Below are 25,052 nucleotides of genomic sequence, written 5' to 3'. Positions count from 1 at the left end.
AGGAGTTGCATTGACAAACAGGTTAGCCAAAGGCAGGACATGCAACCCCTTAAATCTCTGGGTAACCACGTTTGATCACAGGTTGCCTGGTGGGAGGCAACCTTTTTAAAGCCAATGTATCAATCGTAACTTCATTGCACACAGTTGCAATACTTTGGCTGTACAGTGGTCTTTAGCTACTGTTTTCCAAATGTGACTGTAGCGTTAAAGATAAGTCCAAAGGCAACTCGGTGCCTATAGATAGTGAACAAGTGGGCTAAATATGTTTATACCTTTCTGAGCATGTTTTTAATGTGATTAACTTATCACCAATACAGCTTGCTTTATTATACAGCCTGTCCAGGCGTTTGTGCTCCAGTTTTTTATGGGTGAAATTCTAATATTTTATTAATCTTGTTGTTCAGCACTAAGTAGCATATATCTATCTGTCCGTTGCATCCCTACAGTTTATGTACCCACCACAGTCAAAATGCAATCAATGCAGTCGATGCTTGTGGCTCATAATAAAAACATCAACATCACTGACAGATTATGAGAAAAAAAAAATGCTGGATGAAGATACAGTTTAGTCATTAAAACATAACTTTATGAAATAGAGGAATTAGCAGAACACGAAACAAAGACACAAACACATCCATGCCCCAAATGGCTAAATTATTGGGTTTGAATTATTGGATTGACCTGCCAATTCTTAGTCAACATGGAAAACTTCAGTCCTTTTTCTCTTTCTTTTTGGCACTTAGTAAAACAAACCAAAACATCTTACTTTAAGAGCTAACAAACTAAAAATAATCTGTTCCTGTTACACATGTTCCTTAGATGTAAATTTTATATTCAACGAAAAACTGGTAAGTAAGCAAGCAAAGGCCCTTAATAAAATTTACCAGCACTGTAGCATAGGTGCTCGTGTAAAATAGCTAATCCAAGACACATAGAAAGATTTTTATTAAAAAAAATAGTGTTTGTAAATATATTTATAGTTTCAGTTCTCCCCTTGTCAACTTGATAAGTGAGATGACAAAGTCGTAAACACTGCTTACAAGACATATCTGTGAAAAAACAACAACAACAACTCGTGATATAGTTTCATTTCTATTGTGTGTGACCATGATGAAGATAGTGTGTATTCTTAATGAACACTAGTTCAGAGGTAATAGCTGTTTAATGGCTGTTTTCTGCCATGCTGTGATCTGTGTTTGACACTGAGGGTGTGATTTTAAAGTGCTTAGACACTCAGCACACACAATTACTCTGAGTTTAATGAAGTGTGGAGGTATGCAGTGTCTACTCAAACCTAAACTGGGGCAAAGGAAAAGGGAGTGAGGGAGGGTGTAGATGTCTGAGTGTGGGACTGCAAATTTGCTAGAAATAGTGCCAATATGATACCTTTGTTATTTGCTAAGTATTAAAACAGTAAAAGCTCATTTAATGACTTTATAAAGGAGCATGTGATGATGGAAGTTCATAACTATGACCAATTCAAATCTAGAGTCATTGAACACTTAGGTACGGCTTTTCAATAGCTTGTTAACGCAAACATCTAATCAACCAATCACACAACATCAACTAGATGCATATAAGCATGTAAACAGCCTGCTGAAGTTCAAACCGAGTATCAGAATGGGGAAGAAAGGTGATTTAAGGGACTTTGAATGTGACATGGCTGTTGGGCTGGTCTGACTATTTCAGAAGCTGGTATTAAAATACTTTCTTAATGGCAGAGCAGAATGACCTGACTGCTTTGAGCTGAAAGGAAGGGAAGAATAACTCAAACAGCCCATGATTACAGATAATATATACAGATGAGCATCTCTGAACACATAACATCTTTAAGAATGTTGGGCTACAGCAGCAGAAGACCACACTGTTTGCCACTCCTGACAACAGGAAACCAGAGATATAACTCACCAAAATTGGAAAAGTGAAGACTGGGAAAACATTGCCTGGTCTAACGTGTCTCAGTATTTGCTGCAAGTCTTAGATGTAGGGTCAGATTTTGGCATAAACAACATGAAAGTATGGGCCATCCCCTTATCTCAGTGGTTAAGGCTGCCGATGGTGCAATGGTCTGGGGGATATTTTCCTGGAACTCTTTGGGCCTTTTAGTACCAACTGTTGCTGACAATCTCTATTCTTTTATGATACCAGTTTACCAGCAAAATAATGCATCATTTATGCATCACCTCAAATCTCAAAGTGGTTTCTTGAACATGGAAATATTCTTTGTGTTCACAGATGGGAGATAAAATATATAAACATGTCATCAAAACATATGGCTAGTTGTATTTTGCCTGTGTAGCCCAACATGCACATTGAGACACAGTGTCTCAGTCTGGGTCAAACTACTGGCAAGTTCTGCTATAACCAAAAAACATGAAACTAGACCATTTATTTTGTATTTTATGAATATATGCTGACATATGTTGTCCTCTTTTCATTGGCCAAGACCACTGCTTCAGAGGTTTTTTTTTGAATGCATACTGAAACAACGCCACCAACACTGTGTCACTGGAATTGCACAGTTTTCATCTATTTAGAGCCACAGCACTACATTTCATGAGACAATGCTGTGGTATAAACATCTGTGACCATGTATTTGCTTACATCTATGTATTTATTAAGCTGTGCGTGTGTTTGTGTTGCCATGTGTACCTATCTGTGTAATTGGACTGACGCCTGCAGGGCACAGTGTTGCGGACACAGGTACCCGTGCCTGGGTCTACATTCTCAACCATGACGAACGGATGCTCCTCCAGCGTAGCCACGGTCAGGTGACGATCATCAGACACATGCTCCAGGAAGTTGCCATACCGAGGCCAGATAGGGTAGCGAACTTGGAGGACGCCCCGGGCATACGTACCCACCTGAGCAAGAAGCGTGAGAGACAAAGATCTCATTGGTATCACATGTGAGTCCCGACCTTCGTATCAACACCTTCCCTCTTCACCTACCCTGCCATTCCTAACTTCACAGGATGAATAATTTTTATAAAAATTTTATAATGAAAAAATGCATGCGCTGACCTGGAGGAAGAGGATAAGAAGATCAAAGGAGAGTATACTCATTAACACATGCTGAGGAGACTTAAAAGTGTTTGAGAAAGACTTTTACTGGGGAGGAAAAACCCCTCAGAAACTAAAACAAAGAGTAAACCAACTGTATCACATTAATAATACAGCCCAGCATGTGCTGCTTTCGCTGTGTGTTCATTTTGTTGACTGATTATTCAATTAATAATTTTCCCTTTTTTTAGACTAATAAACATTTCGAAATGTCACTATTCATAATGGTAACTGTTCAAGTGATTACCGCTATTTATTTTGTGTGTTTAAAAGATTTGCTGCATTTGTAGAGCCGGTGTAAGTAAAGCTCACTAAACTGAAAATAAATGAACAAACTGAGATTCTGACAGATTCGTTAACGAGATTGCTACTGAAAGAAAGGAATAGACTGCGTATTTTAATGTCACGGAAGCCACTTTTGCACCAGAATTGCTGTACAATGTCACATCACGCAATGGATAGTCCCATAGATGTCGGCGGTAAGCTCAACGAAACTCTCCCCATGAGGAGCAAGACTGTTTGTCACATCAGCCAACCTAATGAGGCGTGCTGAGCTTGGCCAGCGCTGACTTACTGCATATGAAACTCACTCCCTTACAGATTTAATGAGACCTCTTTTTCATACCAACTCTTGATTCTTTCTTCACCTTAGTCATACTAATGTTTTTCCTTCGTCATACATGGGCGACTTAAGGATCTGTATAAAGGTGCAGCACGTAAGGCTGTGATTTGTTTCTGTGCGCCGTCTGTGAACGACAGAATGGCAGAACTGCCAGTTTTGAAGATCAGTCATTTGAATTTATGGGATCCTCGTGTGTCTGAGCATCTTAAGCATCTTAAGTGCTTTCACTGGACCAATCATTGAATACTGGGTTAAAATATGGTGTGATGATTGAATGTGCCACACTCCTATCTATCAATCCAGTCAGGTTTTGACAATAAGTAATGCATTTACCTTGCCTAAAAAAGAGTCTCTTTGTCAATGCCAAGACAGCACTAGTAGCAGAGTAGTTTTATGTTTGGAGTTATTTTTTTCTTTAAAAATACATCTTTAAAACACGTCAGTTTTCTCGCTCTCTTTTTGGCTGTTTCTGCTATTCAGCTATTTTTCTCTTTTTTTACACATTTTATTGTCTGTGAAAAGTGACAAATAATAACCTCTTTCTGCTGACTTCTGTTAATTCAAAACCACTGCCAAGAACCAAAGAGTCATGATTCTAGGATTCACTGAGCGAGTGACAACAATAAGCTGCGAATAACAGATCCTTCAATTTTTTGTAACAGAGCCAGAGAAACTGTCATTACGCTCCCCTATCCTAAGCTTCTTGTTTAGTTTTTCAAATTCAGAAAAAAGGTGCTACTAAACAGCAAAATGTCTACTGTTAGAGCTTCCTATTTTGCAGTTCCTTCAAAATAAAAGGGTACTTATTGAGCCTGAAAATGAACTGTCATTTTCCATTGTGTTTGCCATTTGTGTTTAGCATCTTGTGTTTTCCTTGTATTGTAGTTTATTATTCTCGCCTCCTCTGTGTCACTGGAATCTTGTTCACTGTAATTTTTCATGTGTCTTATTTTAATTAGATGTTCTTGTTATTTCCTCATTTATTTTCACAGTCAATCAGGAAATATTTCCTGATTTATCTCTCTGTTAATTATCTTGATTATGTGCACCTGTACCCTGTTCCCCACCTGTTTCCACTTCTCTAATCACCCCTCTGTATATAAATAGTCCCATCTTACCTTTATTGTTTGTGTACCTTACCCAGGGTGTGCTTTGCTTTCCTGGCCAAATGATGATGAATGATTGCTTGTTGACTTTTGTTTTGTTTGCTTTGTAGAGTTTTGAATTTAGCCTAATAGAAGTTTCTTTTAGTTTGGCTCTGGATGCCTTGGGTCCTGTGTTTATTTCCAACTTTCTGCTACCATAAAACTGTTTGTTTTTTTGTTTTTTTTGTTGGGACAATCTCACTTTAGGTCAGTTAGAGTCTATTTCAGAACAATGGTGAAGTGAAAAGGCTATACTGCACATAGCTTGTGTTTTTTGCCAGTAAGTCATATTCAGGAGGCACTTCACCCCTACAAATTCACCATACAGTAGTCAGGTTTTCCCAGCATTAGCTGGCTTCACAAAACCTAAAACCCAAGTTGGAGATAATGGATAGCAATTTCCTTTATCAAGCTTCAGGCTCTATGTGTGCTCATATAAAATGAGGGTGTCTGATACATCATTCGACTCTTCCTATGCACAAAATGGATCGATGGGGCACAGTCTGTTCCAGTCATACACATTATCAGTGGAAAAGGTGATGGTGCTGCTCTCTAAAGAATACAACACTATTGCTGCAAGTGAGATTAATGTTACAGGAAATCATTAATCAAAACTTCAGAGCAGTTAAATAAATATATATTAATGTGAGTTACTGCTCTGTGCTGCAGCAGTTTAGAGTTGCGAAACTAAACAGTATATATTTAAACACTGAATGTTGTTTGGTGTGTTCAGTTCTGACATTGTCCCATAAATGGGACAATAAAGAAAAATCAATTATTTTATTGATCGAATAGGTATTTTTAGTGATAAATAGCCTACAAAGCTAACTGATCAATTTCAGTTGCAGATGCAGCAGTGTGAAAAATATTAGTTTCGGACTAAACGTAAATCCTTTAATTCAAAGTCCTTTAAATTCCTGAGACACTGGGATACCAGCAGTTTGCACTACTGTAACAGAGGGGTTAAGATCTACAGGTTGCATATAAAAAAACCTGCTCCTTCGGCAAGTATCATACCAACAGGATACTGTAAATGAAACAATATGCAAAATTGTGGCCTCCCAGCCAATTTTAAACTGAAACTCTGAGGATAATCAGCTCCAGATCAGTTTATGTGTTCGCTGTCAGTTACCATGTTGATCTAGCCATGTTAAAACAAAGGAAAGAGGAAGAAAAGAGATCCTCCTCCACTTTATATTCGACTTACCTCACTTATACCCCTCTTGTCTACTCTTTGGGGTTGGGCAAGAAGTCTGTTTTTCCTTTAAACATTGCAGCTCTGTTGTTAATAAAAATAAAAGGCAGAGCTGTGTGACAATTCACATCTCCCATGTATATAATTTTATTGATTATCGCTGCTTTGTATTTACTGTGTTGAGTCTATAGGTGTAAAATTGATACAAGATAAGACCTGGGAGAGGATCCTGGCAGTGAAAGGGGACAAATGTCACCCAGCAGCACCCTTCAGATGATGATAAGGAATAACAGCATGTTAAACTGTCAGGCTGTCACAATGAAAAGAGAGAAGCTTGAAAAGAGCAAGTACTCCACGACATGTCATTATAACGGATGAGATACCTGACACAAAGAGGAGAGGGAGAACAAGCGGCGAGAGATCGGGCTGTAATGAGATGGGATTGAAAAGGAGGGAGAGGATTCGCAAAATTTAGATGCTTGTATGGCATCTTGTCAGATGTCTTGTTATCTGTAACTTGTGAACGTCAATACCTGTGCTCGGGGACTAACATGGGGAGGGAGAATACGTGATTTTAGGATCTACAAGCACAGACGATCCTAACCCCACTTCAGCACAATGACATGTCCATGTTCATACACACATATACACATGCACACACCAGCCAGGAGGTGACATTGATAAAGTAGGTTGGTCTTTCCAGGGCAGAAATAAATGAGTTCAACTGTAGCTGTGAGATTACGTTTAGGTCTCTCTGTTCAGTCTGTTTTTCAATACACCCTCAGGCTTTGACTGCGTGTGTGCGCGTGTGTGCGCTTGTGTGCGTAAAAGGGATTGAAAACACTCCCTAGGCTGCAAGGCATGGTTATGAGGAAACGGGAAGGATTCATCCTCACCAGGAAACAAAGATGCACACTTCTATTGATCTGAAATAATGATGTCAAACTTCAAGTCTAATGCAGTTTTTCAGGTGTAAACTATCAGCATTTATCCAGATTAGATCTTTAAGTTGGATGCTTTCACACTTAGAGGCTGTGATTCTGAGCCTATGGAAGTAATGTCCATCATTTTTGCTAAAAAAAAAAACAACAACTCATGACAAGCCTGAGCACACAGGCATGATACACATACCCACACCAACACTTATGATGTCTGTTAAAAAGTGCAAACATTTTGAAGGAGAAACAAAATCCCAGATTTTATTTTAAATGCATTTTGTCTTGCCCTGCTCATGGTGTGTTTCTGTGCCAGTGTGTGTAATTCAGTTAAAGCTTCTCAGTACCTTGTCCCAGATTCTGTCCCGGTCCAAAGAAATGATAACCATAGAAGGGTTTGAGAGGAAGCCTTGGTTGTTGAACGACAGATCTCTTCTCTCCCAAGTCACATTCAGCATGTGTCTAATCCCAACAGAAACATAAACAGTATGCAATCAAGGAAGTTTGACTTCTGCTTTCTAGAAATCAGAATATGCATATTCATTCACACGGATGTATGCACATACAATGATCACCTGCTAATTAAATCTAAAGCTCCCCCCGGGAGCTTAATCTAATGTAGGAGACTGGAAGTAGCTCATTAGGCGATGATAGCGGCAGGTGATTGGTCTGACAGCCTAGTGTTCCCACTGAGTGATTTCACTGTCTCTTAATACATTAATCCATGACAGACTAGACTGTTTATAATGAATCCAAATTAATTAGCATTTCAGACCACATGCTAAAGAGGCGCTATACTCGCACAAATTTCAATGAGTAACAAAACTGTTAATTCCTCTAGAAGTTAAATAAGTTAAAAGTTATAAAGATTCCAGGCAATACTAATGGAAAAGTCATACAGACAGGCTTTACATCAATCATCAGCAGATTAAATTCTGCTTATTAAAATCTGCAAGCACAAAAAAATAACTACTATGATACATATTGGAGCTTTTGGGAACATAAGGAAAACAAGTACCACCTGCATAGTGTTGCTTCACCTGAACAGAGTGTAGTTGTCTGAGTGTTTAGCCGGCTTGTTGCAGTCACCGTGTCCCTCGGGGATAAAACCATATTGCCGCTTGAAACTATCTGCCCCTTTGGCTACGATGGCGACACCCTCCCTCACTCTCTGCCGCAAGCTTTTCCTCCACTGGTCGGTAATCACACCGATTACACCTATAGGAAAGCTGGCAGGTGGAGAGCTGTCAGGGTTGCCCACGGCCAGACTGGGGAGGATCCAGATGTAGCCTGGCCCCAACAGACCAACCTCAGCGGCATTTTTAAAAAGGTACTGCGCCTCTTCGTGTGAGCAGTACGCCAGCAGAACCTTGGAGTCCAACTGCAGATGGACAATAAATCAGAATATCCTGAGCACGCTGCACTACTAAGTCATCAGAAGCAGCTAACTTGGATAACATAGATGTTTACTAAGTTTACATACAACAAAAGAAGCAGCTCTCATTAAAGAGGAAAGCTCACGGTGTCCACAAGATGCCTCGTCTCCCCAGCTGCTGCAATATTGAACACCTAGAGCTAACTTCCCTGTTTTAAGCAATATTAGGGTCTGCATATGGAGGCAGGAGGGATGCCTGTGGCAAATTTTCCAAGTCTGCCACCAGAACACAGCTTGTTTCCCATTTGGGAGGTTTGTGTTTTGCTTTGTTCTCGCAGGCTGATTACTTTCCTTTTCACTCATTTTGTACTTTTCACTTTTTACTCAGTATTTGGTCAGTTCTGAGCACTGAAAACGACTCCAAAAACATATTGCTTTATGTTAAATTACACGTTAATGTTAAAAAGACTAGTGCTGCAACATTATGCTTCAGAGTACCCACCCTGAACCAGTGCCATTACTTCGAACAGAGACAAAATGTCATAGCCGTCTGGCAACAGACAAAGCTAATAACATTTTAGTCTATCTCTGTGTGAAAGCCTTACAACAGATTGGTGACCTGGCCACGGTGTACCCCATCTCTCATCCTATGACACCTGGGATAGGCTCAACTACTTGCCTCCTGCCCCTGCGTTTCATGCATACTGCCCATTAAAACAGGAAAACAGTAGCTTGTGATTTAATCTCCCAGATAATAGAATCCCTTAACATTTCAAAGTGACTTGTCGTACCTGCTGAAGCATGCGTTTGAGCTTCATGTCACTTGCTCCAACGGACATTTCCAGAGACATTATATCCTGCACATTCCACAAGAAGTAGGAAGTATCTGTGTAGGACTGAACTATATCCACAAAGGTGTCGTAGCCCGGCATTAGGCTGGTGATCACAGCAAATTCGCCCCAGTCATACTCCTCCATCATCTGAAACAGACACATGCAGAATTATCAATATCTGCTGCAAGAAAAAATATTGTCACATCCTCTAAGGTGCAGTAAAAGTAAAGAAGTAGAGTAAATGGTAAACCCTAACTTGGACAAATGTATTATGTTTTAAAGAGTAGATTAATATATCTACTGTCTGCTATTATGGGTCATTAATGTCTGAATTTTGCATCTTAAAAAATCATGTTCAGTTCTTCCAAATGATCTCTCCTCATCCTCAGCTACCAATCACAAGGGGAAAAAGGTACAGTTACAGTTAGTGAGTGGGCCCTGGAGCTGTTGCTAGGTGAAACAGGTCACAAAGAGGGTGCTGCTTTAGTCGCTAGCAGATTGCAGCAGTCAGCTGTAATTTGCATAAAGGTGCCGACATGTCTTAAAACACTTTTGAAAGGCTAAAGGTTAGTAAAATTTGCTGCAGCCAGCACGTTTCCAAAAACACAACTTTTGCTCTGTAGACAAACATTCTCCTTTCTGGTTTTTCATTTTTCAGTCTCAATATTGTTTGGCGAGTACCTTATGCGTGTCTGCAAACATGATCTATGCTTGATAGGTGCAACTGCTGCAAGTTGCAAGTGACCAAAGCAATCACAAGGAGGCTTTTGCTTTTACCCTCAGCAACTACTGGTTTCAAGGGGTAAAGGCAATTGATTGCACAAAGTGTCATGGAGCTGTTTTTTGGACAAAGGTTTTTCTGTTGTGAACTCTGAATTCTTGTTGTTGTTGCTGTTTAACATTATGTTGGCTTTCAGAAATGTGGCAACGAGAATGAAAAAGTATCTTGATTCCTCGATGTTTCAGTTTCTGGTTCTTTCTGTGTTTTCTTTTGATAGAGTTCTTCTTCACTTGTCTCTTCTTTTATTTGTTCCTGCCGTGTAGTTTCCCCTGGGCTCATTACCTCAGTTTCCTTGTTTGTGTATTCACTTCTCATTGCTCTATGCTTCCCTGTGATTTTGCCTGTGTTTCCTAGTGTTTCCATTCCCTATGAAATTATTCCTTGTGGCTAAAACTTTAGTTTACTACCATTTCGATTAAACAACTAAGACAAAGTGTTAACTAGTAGGCTTCAGAGGTGCAGAAAGGTTGTCATCTGACTTCTGGGTGTACAGAAGTCTATGGTAAAACGGCCCTCAGATGCCTGCTCTGTAACCTTAGTAAACACATGACTTTAAGGTCACCTGGTGAAAATAAGGTCTACAGGTTTCAAAACACCAAGATGACAGAAACCACATTACTTAGCTTAAAGCCTCACAACAGCACTTCACTGACAAACGCATGAATTCATAGTGTCCAAGTAATTTGAATACTGTCTGTGGTATTGAGTTGCTTTTGGTTTTGTTTTGATTGTACGGCCGAAGTGATTCCTCTTTTTATTTAGAAATGTATCGAGCCTAACTTTGGGTTTAACATCAAGACAGTAATGACAACATCAATCAAAAAATATACCTGCCAATTGTAAAATAAAAGTCTGCTGCAGATTGTATTCGTTTATGGAAACTCCAAATTCAAATTGGGGATCTGCAATTGACTTGTCAGCCTCATCCCTCTTAAGATTTAATGAACTAGAATTTTCTTTCCTCAAAACTGAAAGAATTAAGTTTTTGTCAGCTTTAAAATAATGCACTTCCATACCTTGAATATGCAGTTGACCTGCTGCTCCAGGGAGACTCCCATCTGCAAGAAAGAGGATCCTTCAGCCTGCAATGAAAAAGAGTGCTTCATTCAATGCTTGTGGTTGTCATGGTTCTGAAGGTGGATGATGCAACAGCAGCTCAGAGCAGACTTCTTTAGCGGGGCTCATGCTTGCTGTCACAGAGGTTTAAAAAAAGTGTTGAGATCGAGTACCCAACGGGTTTCATTTCATTTGTGTTGTGAAATATTTTCACCCATGGAACAAAACTAAAATATTATGAGTAAATCAGCACACAAAAAATCCTGGTACAGTGTTGAACCTGTCACAACAGAAGCCAAACTGACAAGATATTCACATGAACTTGCTCGCTTGTCCTCATTTTAGCAACATCTTAACATTGTTACAGCTGCAGAACAGTCTATTTAAATAATTAGTTCCCTTGCTCAGCTGTAAAACGGTCCATGTTAAAAGTCACCATGGAACAGTCTTACATAACCAATTAATTAAGAACCAATAAAGACAAAGACAGGACTACATTTTAAGAGGGTGATGCACGGGTGATTGCATTTGAAATAAAAGATCTTTAGAGATTTCAGCAGTGTCTTTAAAAAACCTTAATTGGGCAGTTTAAAAAGTGACCAGAAGCACACCTTTATAGTTTTACACATATGACAGCAACTAGTTAGCAATAGCTCCTTAACACCAGATAGCTGTCAAAAATACCTGCACCCTATAGGAATAAATGTCCTATAAGGAAAAAATGCTTTTATTTTTTCCAGGGCCTTGATTCCCCAAATTGGCTCTCAATGTCTCTGAAGTGGAAATATTCAGTCCTGCTGCTCTCTTTATGTTTTAGGCGTTAGCGTACATTTTCACACCTAACTGAAGTTTACCTCCGAATGAACAAAATCCCTCTTAGCAGTGCACTCATACACAGACTAAGCATTGGCTGCACTTTGATTCAAACAGCCAAACCAGACAAAAGAGTTAACCATAAATTTCCACAGTCTGGACACTTTGCCCCTATCTTTTTTTAGACCCGCATCTGTGATAGTTAAAAGAAGTTGGAGATCTAAGGGGCCTAATGGTGCTGCAGGGCATAAGCAGACCTGTGATGTAAGCAGGTGCAAGAATATGCAGGGTCTTGACACAAGTAGTGATATGTTTTCATTTAATAATGGGTGAAGATGGGGAGGTTGGTGCAAGAAACGCAGATCAGGGCAATATTGTCTTTTTAAAATATGTACATGGTATAGTACATGTACTATACCATGTAATGCACAAGAGAAGAAGGCAAACAGAATGAATGAGAGAGAGAAGAGCTACTGTTAAACTGTCAAGTGCCATTGGGGACCAGGTCTCAGATCTTTTCAGTCTGTTCTCGTCTCAGAGGTGACTAACTGTCATCGCTCCTTCCTGTTGCTTTTCCCTCTCTCACAGCTCAGAGCCTCTGCAAAGCCCAAGAGAGTTCTGCAGCCTGAGGAATACCACAGAAGTATCACAGCCAGACTCTTTCACTCAATTTCTACCAATTTTATCTCTGTCTGTGCTTGTTTGAAACTCACCTCTATCCAGAGTTGAAATGCTACCAGACCACGGACTGGGCTAGGCATCAAAATAGCTATAAAAATAGCAATACTGAGGCTGTCAGTGAATGAATAAAAAATGGCTGTGGATTGGCAGTCCTGGTTAGCTATAGTGCCCCACTTCAGCTAGTATGTCTATGCAGCGGTGAGGTGCATCATTAGAAGAGAAAAATACAATTAGTTGTGCCCGAGCTATTAAACAAGCTAATAACACGGTGACCTCCTCGGTCAAGTCGGTGCTTCATCACTATTCAGTTTGTCACATCAGAATCAAACATGTTTGAAGACATTCACTTTCTCTTCCATAGTGAAATCAAATGAGAATTACAACAAAATCCTGTTCTCGACTAACTCTCACAGTGACACACCCACACAAAGAGACAGAGTTCACCCTCCCTCTTTTCATCCTCCACTTCCCAGCCGTCTTGTTCTCACCACCTTGGCAGTGCGGCTGTCACACACAAGCGTAATTAGCGGTCCTACTGCAGCAGCGTATGGTAATATGACAGGGAGACTGTGGACATGGTGGCTGCTCACACAGTCCTCTCATTCCACGGGGAGAACTTTGTACTGTACCGTTGCTCAGTGGAGTGACTGGTGTCAGTCAAGCACACACAGATGCTCATTCACATATGGACACAAATGTATTACACAGTAATACCCAGACAGGTCTGCTAGATTTACCATTTTAATTGCTTAACAAAGCCCCCTACCACAAATCACAGCCAAATATTAGCATCCATTAATGCATCTGATGGCCACAGATAGTTCACAAATTACATCAATATGTATAAAAATAACAATATTGTTAGCATGTATTTACACTCACAAGCCACTTTATTAGGTGTTCAACTGCCCATTAACGCAAACATCTAATCAGCCAATCACATAGCAGAGACTCGAGACATGGTCAAGACAATCTGCTGAAATTCAGACGTGGGTAGAAATGGGATTTAACTGACTTTGAACATGGCCTGGTTCCTGGTGTTCCATAGGCTGGCCTTTTAGAAACTGCTGGTCTCTTGGGACCAGCAGTTTCTCACACAAACATTTTTAGGCTTTACAGAGAATGGTCCAAAAAAAGGAGAAAAAAAATCCAGCGAGGACAGACTACTTTGAGCTAATAGGAAGACAACAGTACCTCAAATAATCACGCATTACAATCAAGGTATGCAGAAGAGCATCGCTGAATGCACAACAGCTCAAACCATGAAGCAGCAGAAGACCACTTCTGTCAACTAAAGAAAAAAAACAGGAAACTGAGGCTGCAATTCACATACCTCACCAAAATTGCACAACCCAGTCCAACCCAGGAACTGAAGGTGAATCTAATAAAGTGGCCAGTGAGTGTATAGTGCACTCTTAACAAAAATGAGGCATGAAAGCCAGCTCTCCCCACAAAATCTATATTTTTTAAAGGTCAAAGGTCAAGGTCAAATTTATTTATATAGCACATTTCAAACAGCCGATGCTGCACAAAGTGCTTAACAATATAAAAACTACAGTAAAAATAAAGGCACTTTTCTGGAGGTACACCAAATGTGTAATATACTGAATGTGACAATTTAACAGGAAAATCCAATAATGGTGTTTCTGTAAATGGTTCGCTGTCAAACACCATCTTTAAACCCTAGCTAGATTATAAAATATGATTCTCGTCCACCCTTTCAAAGGGTAATAACAACATGCCCATGATAAAAGGTGCTTGCGTATTAGCAGGAGCAACATGGCCCTATATGTCTAGCCCAAGGACACTTACATTGGCACATGGAGAGGCCTGGGATTTAACCACTAACCAGAGGTGGGACCAAGTCATTGTTTTGCAAGTCTCAAGTAAGTCTCAAGTCTTTATCCTCAAGTCTCAAGTAATGTCAGGCAAGTCAGAGTCGAGTCTCAAGTCACTGGTGTAAAAGTCCGAGTCAAGTCACAAGTCTGAAACTTTGAATTTCAAGTCCTTTCGAGTCTTTAAAAAAAACAAAACGAAAAAATAATGTTGCAGTTATGCTAAATGTAAATATTAGACCATGTAATTTTAAAATCTGTGTTTTTCTCAACACATGACAAAATAGTGAACTTAGAAAATATACACAAATTGTGAAATTGCACCTCTTTAAAATGCAGCTCAATTAAACTTAGCTCCAAGAATAATTTTCACTGACAGTTCTGAGATACGCTGCATGTTATTCTTGGATGCGGTTGTAGGACCGGCTTTAAAATCGCATGACAAAAATATCATACACATTAAAAAAACTGTATCACCAACGTAGCCTGGACAACATTTGCTAGTTAGATGAAGTCAGCTATCTCATCTTAGCATATTTATATGCATATTTATAATCATACGGTTCTTGGAGTGAGCGCATACACTCATGAAGTTTAGTAACTTCAGGTCACTGCAACAAGCCCAGGTACAGTTTACCGACGGATGGGTGCAGGACCTTGAAATGCACCGTGTAGAAAGTAAAGACCATCGTACGTATCATAAGTTTACCAGTCTCACAAATCGTCATCATAAATACACATTCCTTAACCGTTTATTAATAGGACCTTTGAGCTCAACGGTAATTAATTAGTAGTGGAAATAATTTCTGGTACCCATCACAGAAATGTAGCAGTGACAATAATATTGTATGCTGTAATCGTACTGGGCAATTAGTGATACAAAAAACCTGTTTTATCCTGTGAATAAAAGTATATGTTCTTGTCAATGTACCATAATAACAGAAGCGAAACGCAATATTGTGTCAGGACAATTCACTATTTATGCACAATAAATAAAGGAGCATAGCGCGACAATTTCTGTTCAGCGCCAGACTTGCTTGTAACCTATATCACTAATTATGTTATGAAAATGACGTATTAACTACTAAAAAACACTGACCTTCGTGTAAATGCTTGGAGCAGACTAACCTGTGAGCTGGAGTGTTCTGGGACGTTATATTTGGTCTTTGAATGGCTGCAATCCAGGCCATCCGTCGCGTCTTTGTTACTTCGGAAACATGGCTTGAACAATTTCTCTTCAACGACATAATCCGATAACAACCGATCTCTTTACCCGTCGGCTTCCCGTGGCTGTCATGCGACCGGCTATTGCAGTTAATAATACAACAGCTTCTTGACATTTTTGTGTTTCTTTTTATCGCTGTATAACTGATTTTAATTGAAAGCCTGCGTGCGCTAGTACCGCTTGCCACGAGTTCCCAGAATCCTTTGCGGTTCTACCCGTGAATGACGTCACATTTTCAATCTCTATATAATATGCATGTTAAATTTTATATTTGGGGTAAAATATCAAGTCTTTTCAAGTAAACAGGTTCAAGTCCAATTCAAGTCCCAAGTCATTGGTGTAAAAGTCCAAGTCAAGTCACAAGTCTTAGAACATTTTTTCAAGTCAAGTCTAAAGTCATAAAATTAATGACTCGAGTCTGACTCGAGTCCAAGTCATGTGACTCGAGTCCACACCTCTGCCACTAACCCTGCAATTAGTGAACAACCTGCTCCACAGTCTCTGCAGTGTCACTGGGGGTATGAGATATTCCCTCTTTTGGCATTTTAATGATGCAGTAATGATAAAATTTGCTTTCTAACATGTTGACTCCAAAGACAATGGCATATAATTTACATTATTTCTGAAATCTGAAATTCATACCCTCTAGAATGATAAAAAAAAAAATTTCATCACCAAAAAAAAGACAACTTTGTAATGAGTGAGCCGTGTGTATTAAACGACAAACAGGCACAAATCACGCCAGTAAACTGCAAAGGTTTCGCATTTTTTGTTTAATTTTTCATTCCATGAAAAATTAGTTCCTACCTGACTCCCTGAATTTATGATACATACCATGGTACTTTTGCTCGAAGTTGGTTAAAAAATGTGACAACATTTAACACCCTCTTGTCTGGGTGTAAAGTTTTAACAAAGCATAAATGTGTTTTTCAACCATGATCATTTCAGTCTACACCTTTGGGTCTTTGACACAGAAATTTTTTTTATTGTAAGAAGGTAAAAATTGATGTATCTTTCTAAATATGCTAAGGCCGATGCACAAACAAAGAAAGGAAAGAAAGGAGGCTCTCGTCAATTTTTTTTTTCTTTTTTCATCAAGTTATCCGACATTAAAGCTACGATAATCACAGATATATTTTTGAAGACATGGTCTTGGTGACAGCTTCTCTCTTGAAAGGGACTATATCTTCAAAAGAAATGATCTCAGGCAGTATTTCAAAAGTAGTTGTGATGACTTGAGCATCAGCGACAGAATCAGATTATCTTTTGGTGCATTGGGGTTGGTGGAAGAAATCAAGGACATTCGATGGAAGTTGATGGAAATGTTTTTAGGGGACTTACTTGTCCTTTATATAGTGACATTTATCTCTTCATGATGTCAGGAAAAGTATTAAACTACTGAAATACTTTTATTACTACTTTGACCGACTGCCTTTTAGAAATTATTGGGTCATACTCATTGGATTTGGCCATTAATGTGATTTTATTCCCAGCAATGGAAAACTGTATCCAACGTGAATGCAGCAGCTCTGTTCTTCTCATGACCTGTTTATAGAGTGCTGTGGTTTCTGGATCATGAGGCCGAGGGAGAGCCAGAAGGGAGGCGGTGGAGAGAGGAAACAGAGGTGCAGAAGGACAGACAGAGAAAGCGGGTCAGTCTGGCAGCAGAAACAAACTCCTAAAAAAGAAACGTACACTGTGATCCAGTGACAGTTGTCTGGCTCACATCATCACTTTGAACCAAAATCACGACCAGCGTGTGACCTTAGACTGCAGCCAGTCCTCAGACGGTAACCCTTGAATATAATCTTCCACTGACAGCCTCAAATTGTAATAGATGATCTTATATGCTCGAATGCTCGAACTCAACGCTTTCTTTGCTTCAAAAATCCATCATGTTCACAGTTTAAAGGCACTTTTGTCCATGTTTACTGGCATCCACATAAAGCTGTCAGCTTTTCTTTTTTTTTAAATTCCAGACCGTATCATCGCCTGCCAGTGCAGTCGCTCATTATTTGATGTTTGTAACTGTAACAAACAAAAGCTTGTTTGTGAGTGATCAAACATTTATGGCGCAAAACAGAGAGATTTAATAGTGCTTCACGAGAGCAGATAAGAGCTGTCATCTGCAGTTAATTAATTCCTCCTTTCCCAAAATGTTTCACGGCGGCTATTAAAATAATTTACTACCCTCTGTCATTATTTTAAGAGTGAACTCAACCCAATTTACAAAAGCAATGATGCTCTTTATATTTATGTCAAGTGAAAACTATTTGTTTTGTTTTTTTCAGAAAGACATTTTTTAAGATGAGGTGAGGTGATGAGGTAGTTTTTCTATCACGTCATTGCTATTATGTCCACTTCACTGTGGACGTAATATGTTCCTATGCCTCATGGGTTTTTTTTTAATCTTTATCTCTTCAACTGCTTAAGTCTTTTCGTTGGAAGAAGTAATTGTCTTTTGTTTGCTTCTTGGATCAATTTAAAGGTTCTCAAAATTACGTGAATCATATATGTAGCCTACACAGACTCTAACCCATTAACACCCATATTGGATTTTGAACTGACTTGTTATCAGAATTAGAAAGACTTTATTTATCCCCAAGGGGCAATTAACATACAACAGAGCAGCATAATGTTGAATATAAGGACAATAAGAACAGGCAATGAGAGTGAGATAACAAATACACAGAATATACAGTATATACAGTTTTAAAATTACACAGTTTTAACATTAAAGTGATTGAAAGGTGAATAAATAACTGTAAGTGACTAAAATTGAATATTGTTATTGCATGCTCTCTACTATCATCTTTTCAGTAGATTTCAAGATACTTGGAGAATTAATGGTTAAGTAAATTACATTATGGAGATTTAATAATATTAAATTAAACTGCATTTCGTTGCCCTGTACCTGTGCATGTGCAATGACAATAAAGTTGAATTCTATTCTATTCTATTCTAAATAATAATTAAAGTAATGTTAGATGTGATGATACCAGAAATAGTGGATCACCTACTGGTGATGGCCAGATGGCGCGATATGGCAGCCTCGCCTCTGTCAGTCTGTCCCAGGGCAGCTGTGGCTACGACTGTAGCTTGCCTCCACCAGTGTGTGAATGTGAGAGAGAATGAATAGTGGAATTGTAAAGTGCTTTTAGGGTCTCGAAAGCGCTATATAAATGCAATCCATTATTATTATTATTATTATTATTATTATTATTCTGTAATATACTCACATATCTATATTATCGCTAATATATATTGTAATATATCTATATCACTAAAGCACTTCTGGATGGATGCAAACTGCATTTCGTTGCCCTGTGCATGTGCAATGACAATAAAGTTGAATTCTATTCTATTCTATTCTTATTATTATTATTATTATTATTATTATTATTATTTAAACCAACTGTTAACTGTATATTTCTGTACATTTAAGTATTATTATTCATATTGCCGCATTCATTGACCTTGTTTATAGGTAATTTCATTGTTTAATCACATTAAAATGTTCCTAATTTAATGTTTAAAAGCACCCGGAAAAGGCAAAATCCCATGTAAAATTAGGGCAACGAACTATATTGTCATTACTGAAAATAACCGTATTTTTATGAGAAAGTTATTTTCTGTTATTTTCTGGTATTATTTTGGCGCCCCAGCTGCCAGAATATTACTGTTTTTTTAGGATTTTTTTTTTTACGGTGTATCATGGCACGCTGGTTACAATCTTCCACTGGGGATTTTGCTATGGTTATGTCTAGTATTTCTAGTGAATGCAGTGATGACAGACGAGAACACTTGCAGGTGATTAAAAAATGTACAGTTGTGATTTTAGAATTTTGGTATTAAAACGTATCAAGTATAAAAATGGCTGATTCTGGTGACATACCTACTGCAAATTGGGAAGGAAATTGGGGAGTTGTAAGTAAATACTCCCCTGGTGCCTGCATGTGGCTGCAGGGTGGTGGAGGGATTGAAATAGCAGGTAGGGATGTGGAGCAGGAGAGAGAGGGATGGGACATTTTGCAGCTTTAATTCACCACCAAAGTGGGAGAGTCAGGCATGTTACGTGTCTATGACATAATGCAGCTCGAGCGGCCTGACCTAGCTAGCAGACTTCGCTTGATTATAGACAACAGTGTGGACAGGCATTGAGCCCTGACCTCAACCCTATCCAGCACTTCTGTGATGTACTAGAACATCAGCTGAGAGCCAGACGCCAACATCGAGCTCCGATGAGGGGCACAGCATGCCACCAGCAAAGCATTCAGCTGCTTGCAGCTTCTTCATTTGCAGTGAATGACGTTCAGAGCCACCATAGAGCCCCACCTGAATCCTAATGGGAATATGTGTGAAAGAATATAGACGCTAGTACAGCGTTAACAATATAACCACTCAACTTGGCCTTAGGCATTGTTGCTGAACTGAAGATGGTCTCTGCCATTTGTAGAGTAATGTTTTACATCTTTTTCTGTAGGACACCAGTAACTGAGTGATTTGGAGAATGAAAATTTTCTGAAATCTTTTTTTAGTTAACATTAAAGTTGCATTTGAGCTAAATGTTAAGGTTTGACAGAACTTATGAAATTTTGATGCAAAGAAATTTGGACATGTACTCTAAGTTACTAGATCTAGTCATGTAAATTATAGTGCTATATATACATTGTTGTGTGTGTCTACTATTGTATTTTCTGTATCTGTAGTGCAGTCCCCAGCACATAAGTATCCTTTGTACTGGAACTATTAAAGTTCTATCAAAAAGATCCAAAAAGTAGAGCTATACTGTGGATGCTGTGCCCAAGAACAACATTCAAAAGTTGAATTTGTGCTCAAATATAATTTAATGGTATTAATATGTTACTGGTATAAGAATCTTTTCCAGTGTCTCTTTGTTATCTTTTCTCAGAATCATTACATTTATAACACCAGCAGCAAAAGCGAAGGATAGGGTGCCCCCTCCAAATGATTGATTATACTATATGTGCACTCTGAAGATTCCAAATTACCTGATATGCTGCTTTTTTGTCATTTTCTGTTAAGCCAAAAAAAATCCCTTACATTTATTTTATTTAGTTAGTTATTTAGTTATGTATTTATTTATAACACAAATGATGACGAACTCTGGTTGGAGGACTCCCCTGTGAATTTTTGCCTTGGCCCCCAACAGACTCTACTGGCGTCAGTAACACTGACGCCAATTGGAGCAAACCTCTGCCCCAGGCTTCAAAATGTTATCTAAATCCTCAAAACAGTTAATCTCCTGATCTGCTAATTAATTAACCTATACAATTAATAGTTATTTTATGAAGCCGATTCATTGTTTGCAGTGGAATAATAAATACAGAATGCTTTTAATCCCTTTGCAACAACGACATCATCCCGTGTCGTTGTTGCAAAGGGGGCATTTCAGAAACATGGACAAACTTTCCTGCTGGAAATTTGAAGAGTATAGCTGGAGAAACCAGATTACTGTTGCATATACATTTGCAGCTAACATACAACTATTGTGTAGTGGCAGTGTTAGGTGTAACACATACTGTAATCACATTACATTTTTAGCAACATAGTAACGTTACTGAACTAAATTTAGTAATTACATATCAGTTAATCAGTTATCAGCACGCTGGGCAGATAGAAAGAGAAAAAAGTCAGACATTTGCAGCTATTGAGGATTGGAGATACTGACATTACTTTTATTTCTATTGCCCAAAAGGATCAGAGCGTGATTCTAAAGTGCAAACTGCATGCAGAACAGAAACAACTGCATTATACTGCTAACACATTGGCTCTTTATAGCCATCTGCACAGACAGGATGCTAATGCAAAGCTAGCTGAGAGCTCAAAGTCATTGTAAAGCTGAGTGCATGCCGACCCCGACCCAGCAGCCAGACCCTGAACTTCTCTTTGAGCTAGTTTTCATCTTTGCTTTGTTGCCCTTTTGTTCATACGCTTTACACTGTAAAAGATAGTTTAACAAATTGCGTTCTCTGGTAAGTAATTAAATGACATACTCCGTTACTTTTAAGAAAAGATTGATGTGTAATGCATTACTTGACAACCCCAACCCTATGTTTTGGGGTACTCATAACCATACTTTGATAAAACACCCTTAACAAAACCCGTGTTTAACACTTGGATTGTCTGATATTTTGGTGTTGTCTGCATACTTTTGGCCAAGTGACGTTTCTGAAAACATAAAACCCATCAACTCTGAAGATGCATCTTTTCCTCAGACTGAATACAGTTATTATCGCAATCACTGCCATCATAATTAGAATATTCATATATCAGATGTTAGAATTTTATTCCAACTGAATTAAAGTTTTGTTATTAAAGTTTCTTGTTGTTCCCCCTGCAGCCTCGTCGGCACCATGCTCCTGCCCCCATCCTCATCTCCTCTCTGTCGCCTCCTGCTCCACTGCTCCCACGACTCGACATCTGGAAGTAGCACCCTCTAATGATCGCCCAGCACACTGCAGTGACTGACAACCAGCCAGCCAAGAACACACAAACAGAAAACACGCTCAATCTCTGATTTCTAACTCCTCCGAGAGACACGTCACTACATTTTTTTCCCTCCTTCCCTCGCAGGCCCCATTGAACAGCCTTTATGCTGTTTTTCAGCGCTTCCTTAACCTTTAATTTCCTCTTCTTCGCTTTTGCTTGATGTATGTGCCGTCTGACAAAAGACACACTTCCTCTCCAGCCTTCAATCTTTTCATCTTTGTCTCATTCCCTCCTTCCTTGTTGTTCACCATAGAAAGATCACTGAGACAGGAGCCATAAATAGGCGGCTCGGGCGGCTGCTGCTTCTTTTTAAACCCACTATCAAAGATATTCATCATCATCAGGCCTATTGATAATCAAGCACTATTGAGCTCTTTTATCCCTTAACAGAATCATGCACTCACGGGCATGTCTTTCTCCATCCAACCCACCTGTCCCATTGTGCCAGACACCTCTGACAAGCTTTTTTTTTTCTTCTTCCGGACAACAAAGGAGCATATAGAGAGACTGAAGAGGAGTATGAGGGTAAGGGTAAAATAATGCCTTCGACATGCAGGCCACAGGAAAATGCTTTTCTCTTTGTGTTCTACAGAGAACCACCACTCAACACTTTGGACTTCTCAGGGGCAACGTCACACCTGCTTGTTTGTGTTTGCTCGCTGTCAAGTTGACAGGTTTTGTGATTGGCTCTGCAAATTACCAACCAGAGACCAGTGATCGATGATGAAATTTGACAAAAATATTCTGGAGGCAGCAGAAGAACTGTGTGAGATGTGTGTTAAAAGCAGATCTGAGGTAAATGGCTTGGAGAAGTTTTCAGAGGGACAGAAAAAATTGAGGGAAAAGATGAGTGAATGGTTTGGATTTGGGGATAAATGGTAAGCGCTACAGGGTGCTTCAGCCTCCTGAAGGCTCTAATTAACAGTTTAATGCTGTCCTAGAGCTCCAAGTGAGCAAAAAGGAGCACAGGCCTCTGGCTTACTTCAAGCCACAGTCTTAATAGACTCTGCCAGCATGCAAAAAAAAAAAAGAAGTAGATTCAAGGAGCGAAGGTGATGGAGGAAAAGAAGAAAGCAGTGAAGGTGTAGAGAGACCAAAGCAAAATATGAAATGCATGGGGGAAAGAGACAGGGTTAGAAGTGAACTAACCAACAGGGGGGGGGGGGGGAGGAAGAGAGAGAATTATGGAAACAAGGAGGACTATTTCACTCACAAAAGAGACTCAGCTATGAGACAGTAAAACACTGCCTTTGGGCACCTGTCAGCCAAGCATTGAGGCATCTTTCTCTTCTGTCTGTCTCTTATTCACTCACTCTGCCATCAAAATACAGCAAATCAATCACTCTCCTGCAGTTACAACTCCTCCTGTTTAATGCCTATCTATGACGTGACATCAACAGGAAGATGATAAAAACAATTACTGTGGTTTACAAAATGTTGCTGGGGGTGGAATTTATAGCCACAGGGCTATACAAGTTTCGATTGGTTGATAGGTGTAGGAATGAACCCATTTGACTGTGTGTATGTGTGTGTGTGTGTGTGTGTACTTCTCATATGTGACAGTATTCATTTGCATGTGTTTGAGAGTTGTTTCTATAAATACAAGGTGTTGGAGATAGCAGTTAAGCAATTAAAGGAAGGAAGGGGAGATGAGCCGAAAGCTTAGAGTGTGAAAGGAAGTAGAGACGGAGCCACATTCCCACCACAAAGTGGAGAAAAAGTAAAGATTAAGAATCCATCTGGTGTCATCAATCTCTTCTTTACAATCTAACTACACAGCTCGCTGCTCTCCATTTCTATTCATCAATGAGATACATGCTAAATCATAGCGGGAAAAACCTGCTGGTCTTCGACTGTGTAGACATGATTGATTGAAGCACAGATCACCCGTAGCACTTGTCTCCCCTTACGAAGTTTCCTTTCCCACAACTCAAGACTTTTCCCAGCCACGGATTAGACGAGATGATGAGGGTCGAAGGCTCTAGTCATCGCTGATAATTCACCCATCTGTATTGCTCATATCCAAATATTTGCATGCAGCGAGTTGCTTGCCAAAGTAGGTTTCACCGCTCTGACCTACTTAAGTTGTTTTAAGCTGAGTGATGCCGGTGCAAAAGAGTTCTGACTAAGACAGGAGGCTGTGAAGAGCGAGTGCTGCTGCTGACAGGATTTATATTGCAGGTTGTTGTTCATCTTATACCAAGAAGTTGTTTTTCCCTCATTATACATATGTGACTAGTATTATTTTGATACCTCTGACTGAAATGCATTCACGAGTGTGGTGCGAAGGTCCAATTTAGGCTCGATCCTGGTGGTGGGACAGTGTTGAGAAGATTGAAAGTCTCATTGTTTTCACAGTACCTTATACGGTATGACGACTGCAGACCCACCACTGATGCCCACAATTGGCAGAGCTGTCTGTGTGGAGAGGAAGTCCAAGATCTGTGCTACTTCTGCCACCTGAAAGATTAAAACAAACAGATTTCATATTTGAATAAAAGAAGATGAAAGTGTTGCACCAGAATAACTCATATTCATTAATAGAGCTGGGCGATATATCGAGTTTTTGAAACATATCGATATATTTTATACGAGATATAAGATGTGACAATATCCTTTATATCGATATAGTCTATGTTACGTTATAATTATAGTTGTGGAGCCGCAAGTTTGCCTCTCTTTCGTCCACTTTTGTCTCTACGCAACGTTACTCCGCCTCGCCTTCACTGAAGACAACTCCCCCTCCTCCCCCATCGCTTCACGTGCAGGCAGCGACAAGACGGACACGGCAAATCTCCGTTAACGAGTTACTGCGCATCGCCCCATGCGTGGGGCTGGACGGCGTCAACGTGCTAACGAGCTAAACATGCTAACGAGCTAACCGCGCTAACGAGCTAACAGCGCTAACCCTAAAATCCTTTCATTCTCTCAAAAGTTGATAGCGCGCCTTATGTATGAATTCTGGTTGTGCTTGATGGCCG

The 25,052-nt window shown here is 39.5% G+C and overlaps 1 protein-coding gene across 2 annotated transcripts in view; it reads right to left on the bottom strand.

The window, feature by feature from the left end:
- The window catches only part of LOC147323653 (glutamate receptor ionotropic, NMDA 2C-like), a 64,815-nt gene that overhangs the window by 24,928 nt on the left and 14,835 nt on the right, over positions 1 to 25,052 (bottom strand). For both annotated transcript variants that reach the window (XM_086304149.1, XM_086304150.1), the window contains 6 exons: positions 24,433 to 24,531; positions 10,965 to 11,030; positions 9,126 to 9,314; positions 8,000 to 8,340; positions 7,307 to 7,421; positions 2,653 to 2,864 (listed from right to left, as the gene is read on the bottom strand). In XM_086304149.1, coding sequence (XP_086160275.1) covers positions 2,653 to 2,864; positions 7,307 to 7,421; positions 8,000 to 8,340; positions 9,126 to 9,314; positions 10,965 to 11,030; positions 24,433 to 24,531 — 1,022 coding nt within the window. The remainder of the gene's footprint in view (positions 1 to 2,652; positions 2,865 to 7,306; positions 7,422 to 7,999; positions 8,341 to 9,125; positions 9,315 to 10,964; positions 11,031 to 24,432; positions 24,532 to 25,052) is intronic.

This window comes from Aulonocara sp. 'chitande type north' Nkhata Bay, linkage group LG8, assembly GCF_057382095.1.
Source record: "Aulonocara sp. 'chitande type north' Nkhata Bay isolate Kocher_YH1m ecotype deep benthic linkage group LG8, A_spYH_male_GT1.1, whole genome shotgun sequence".
Taxonomy (NCBI): Eukaryota; Metazoa; Chordata; class Actinopteri; order Cichliformes; family Cichlidae; genus Aulonocara; species Aulonocara sp. 'chitande type north' Nkhata Bay.
This window is presented reverse-complemented; position numbering and strand designations above follow the sequence as displayed.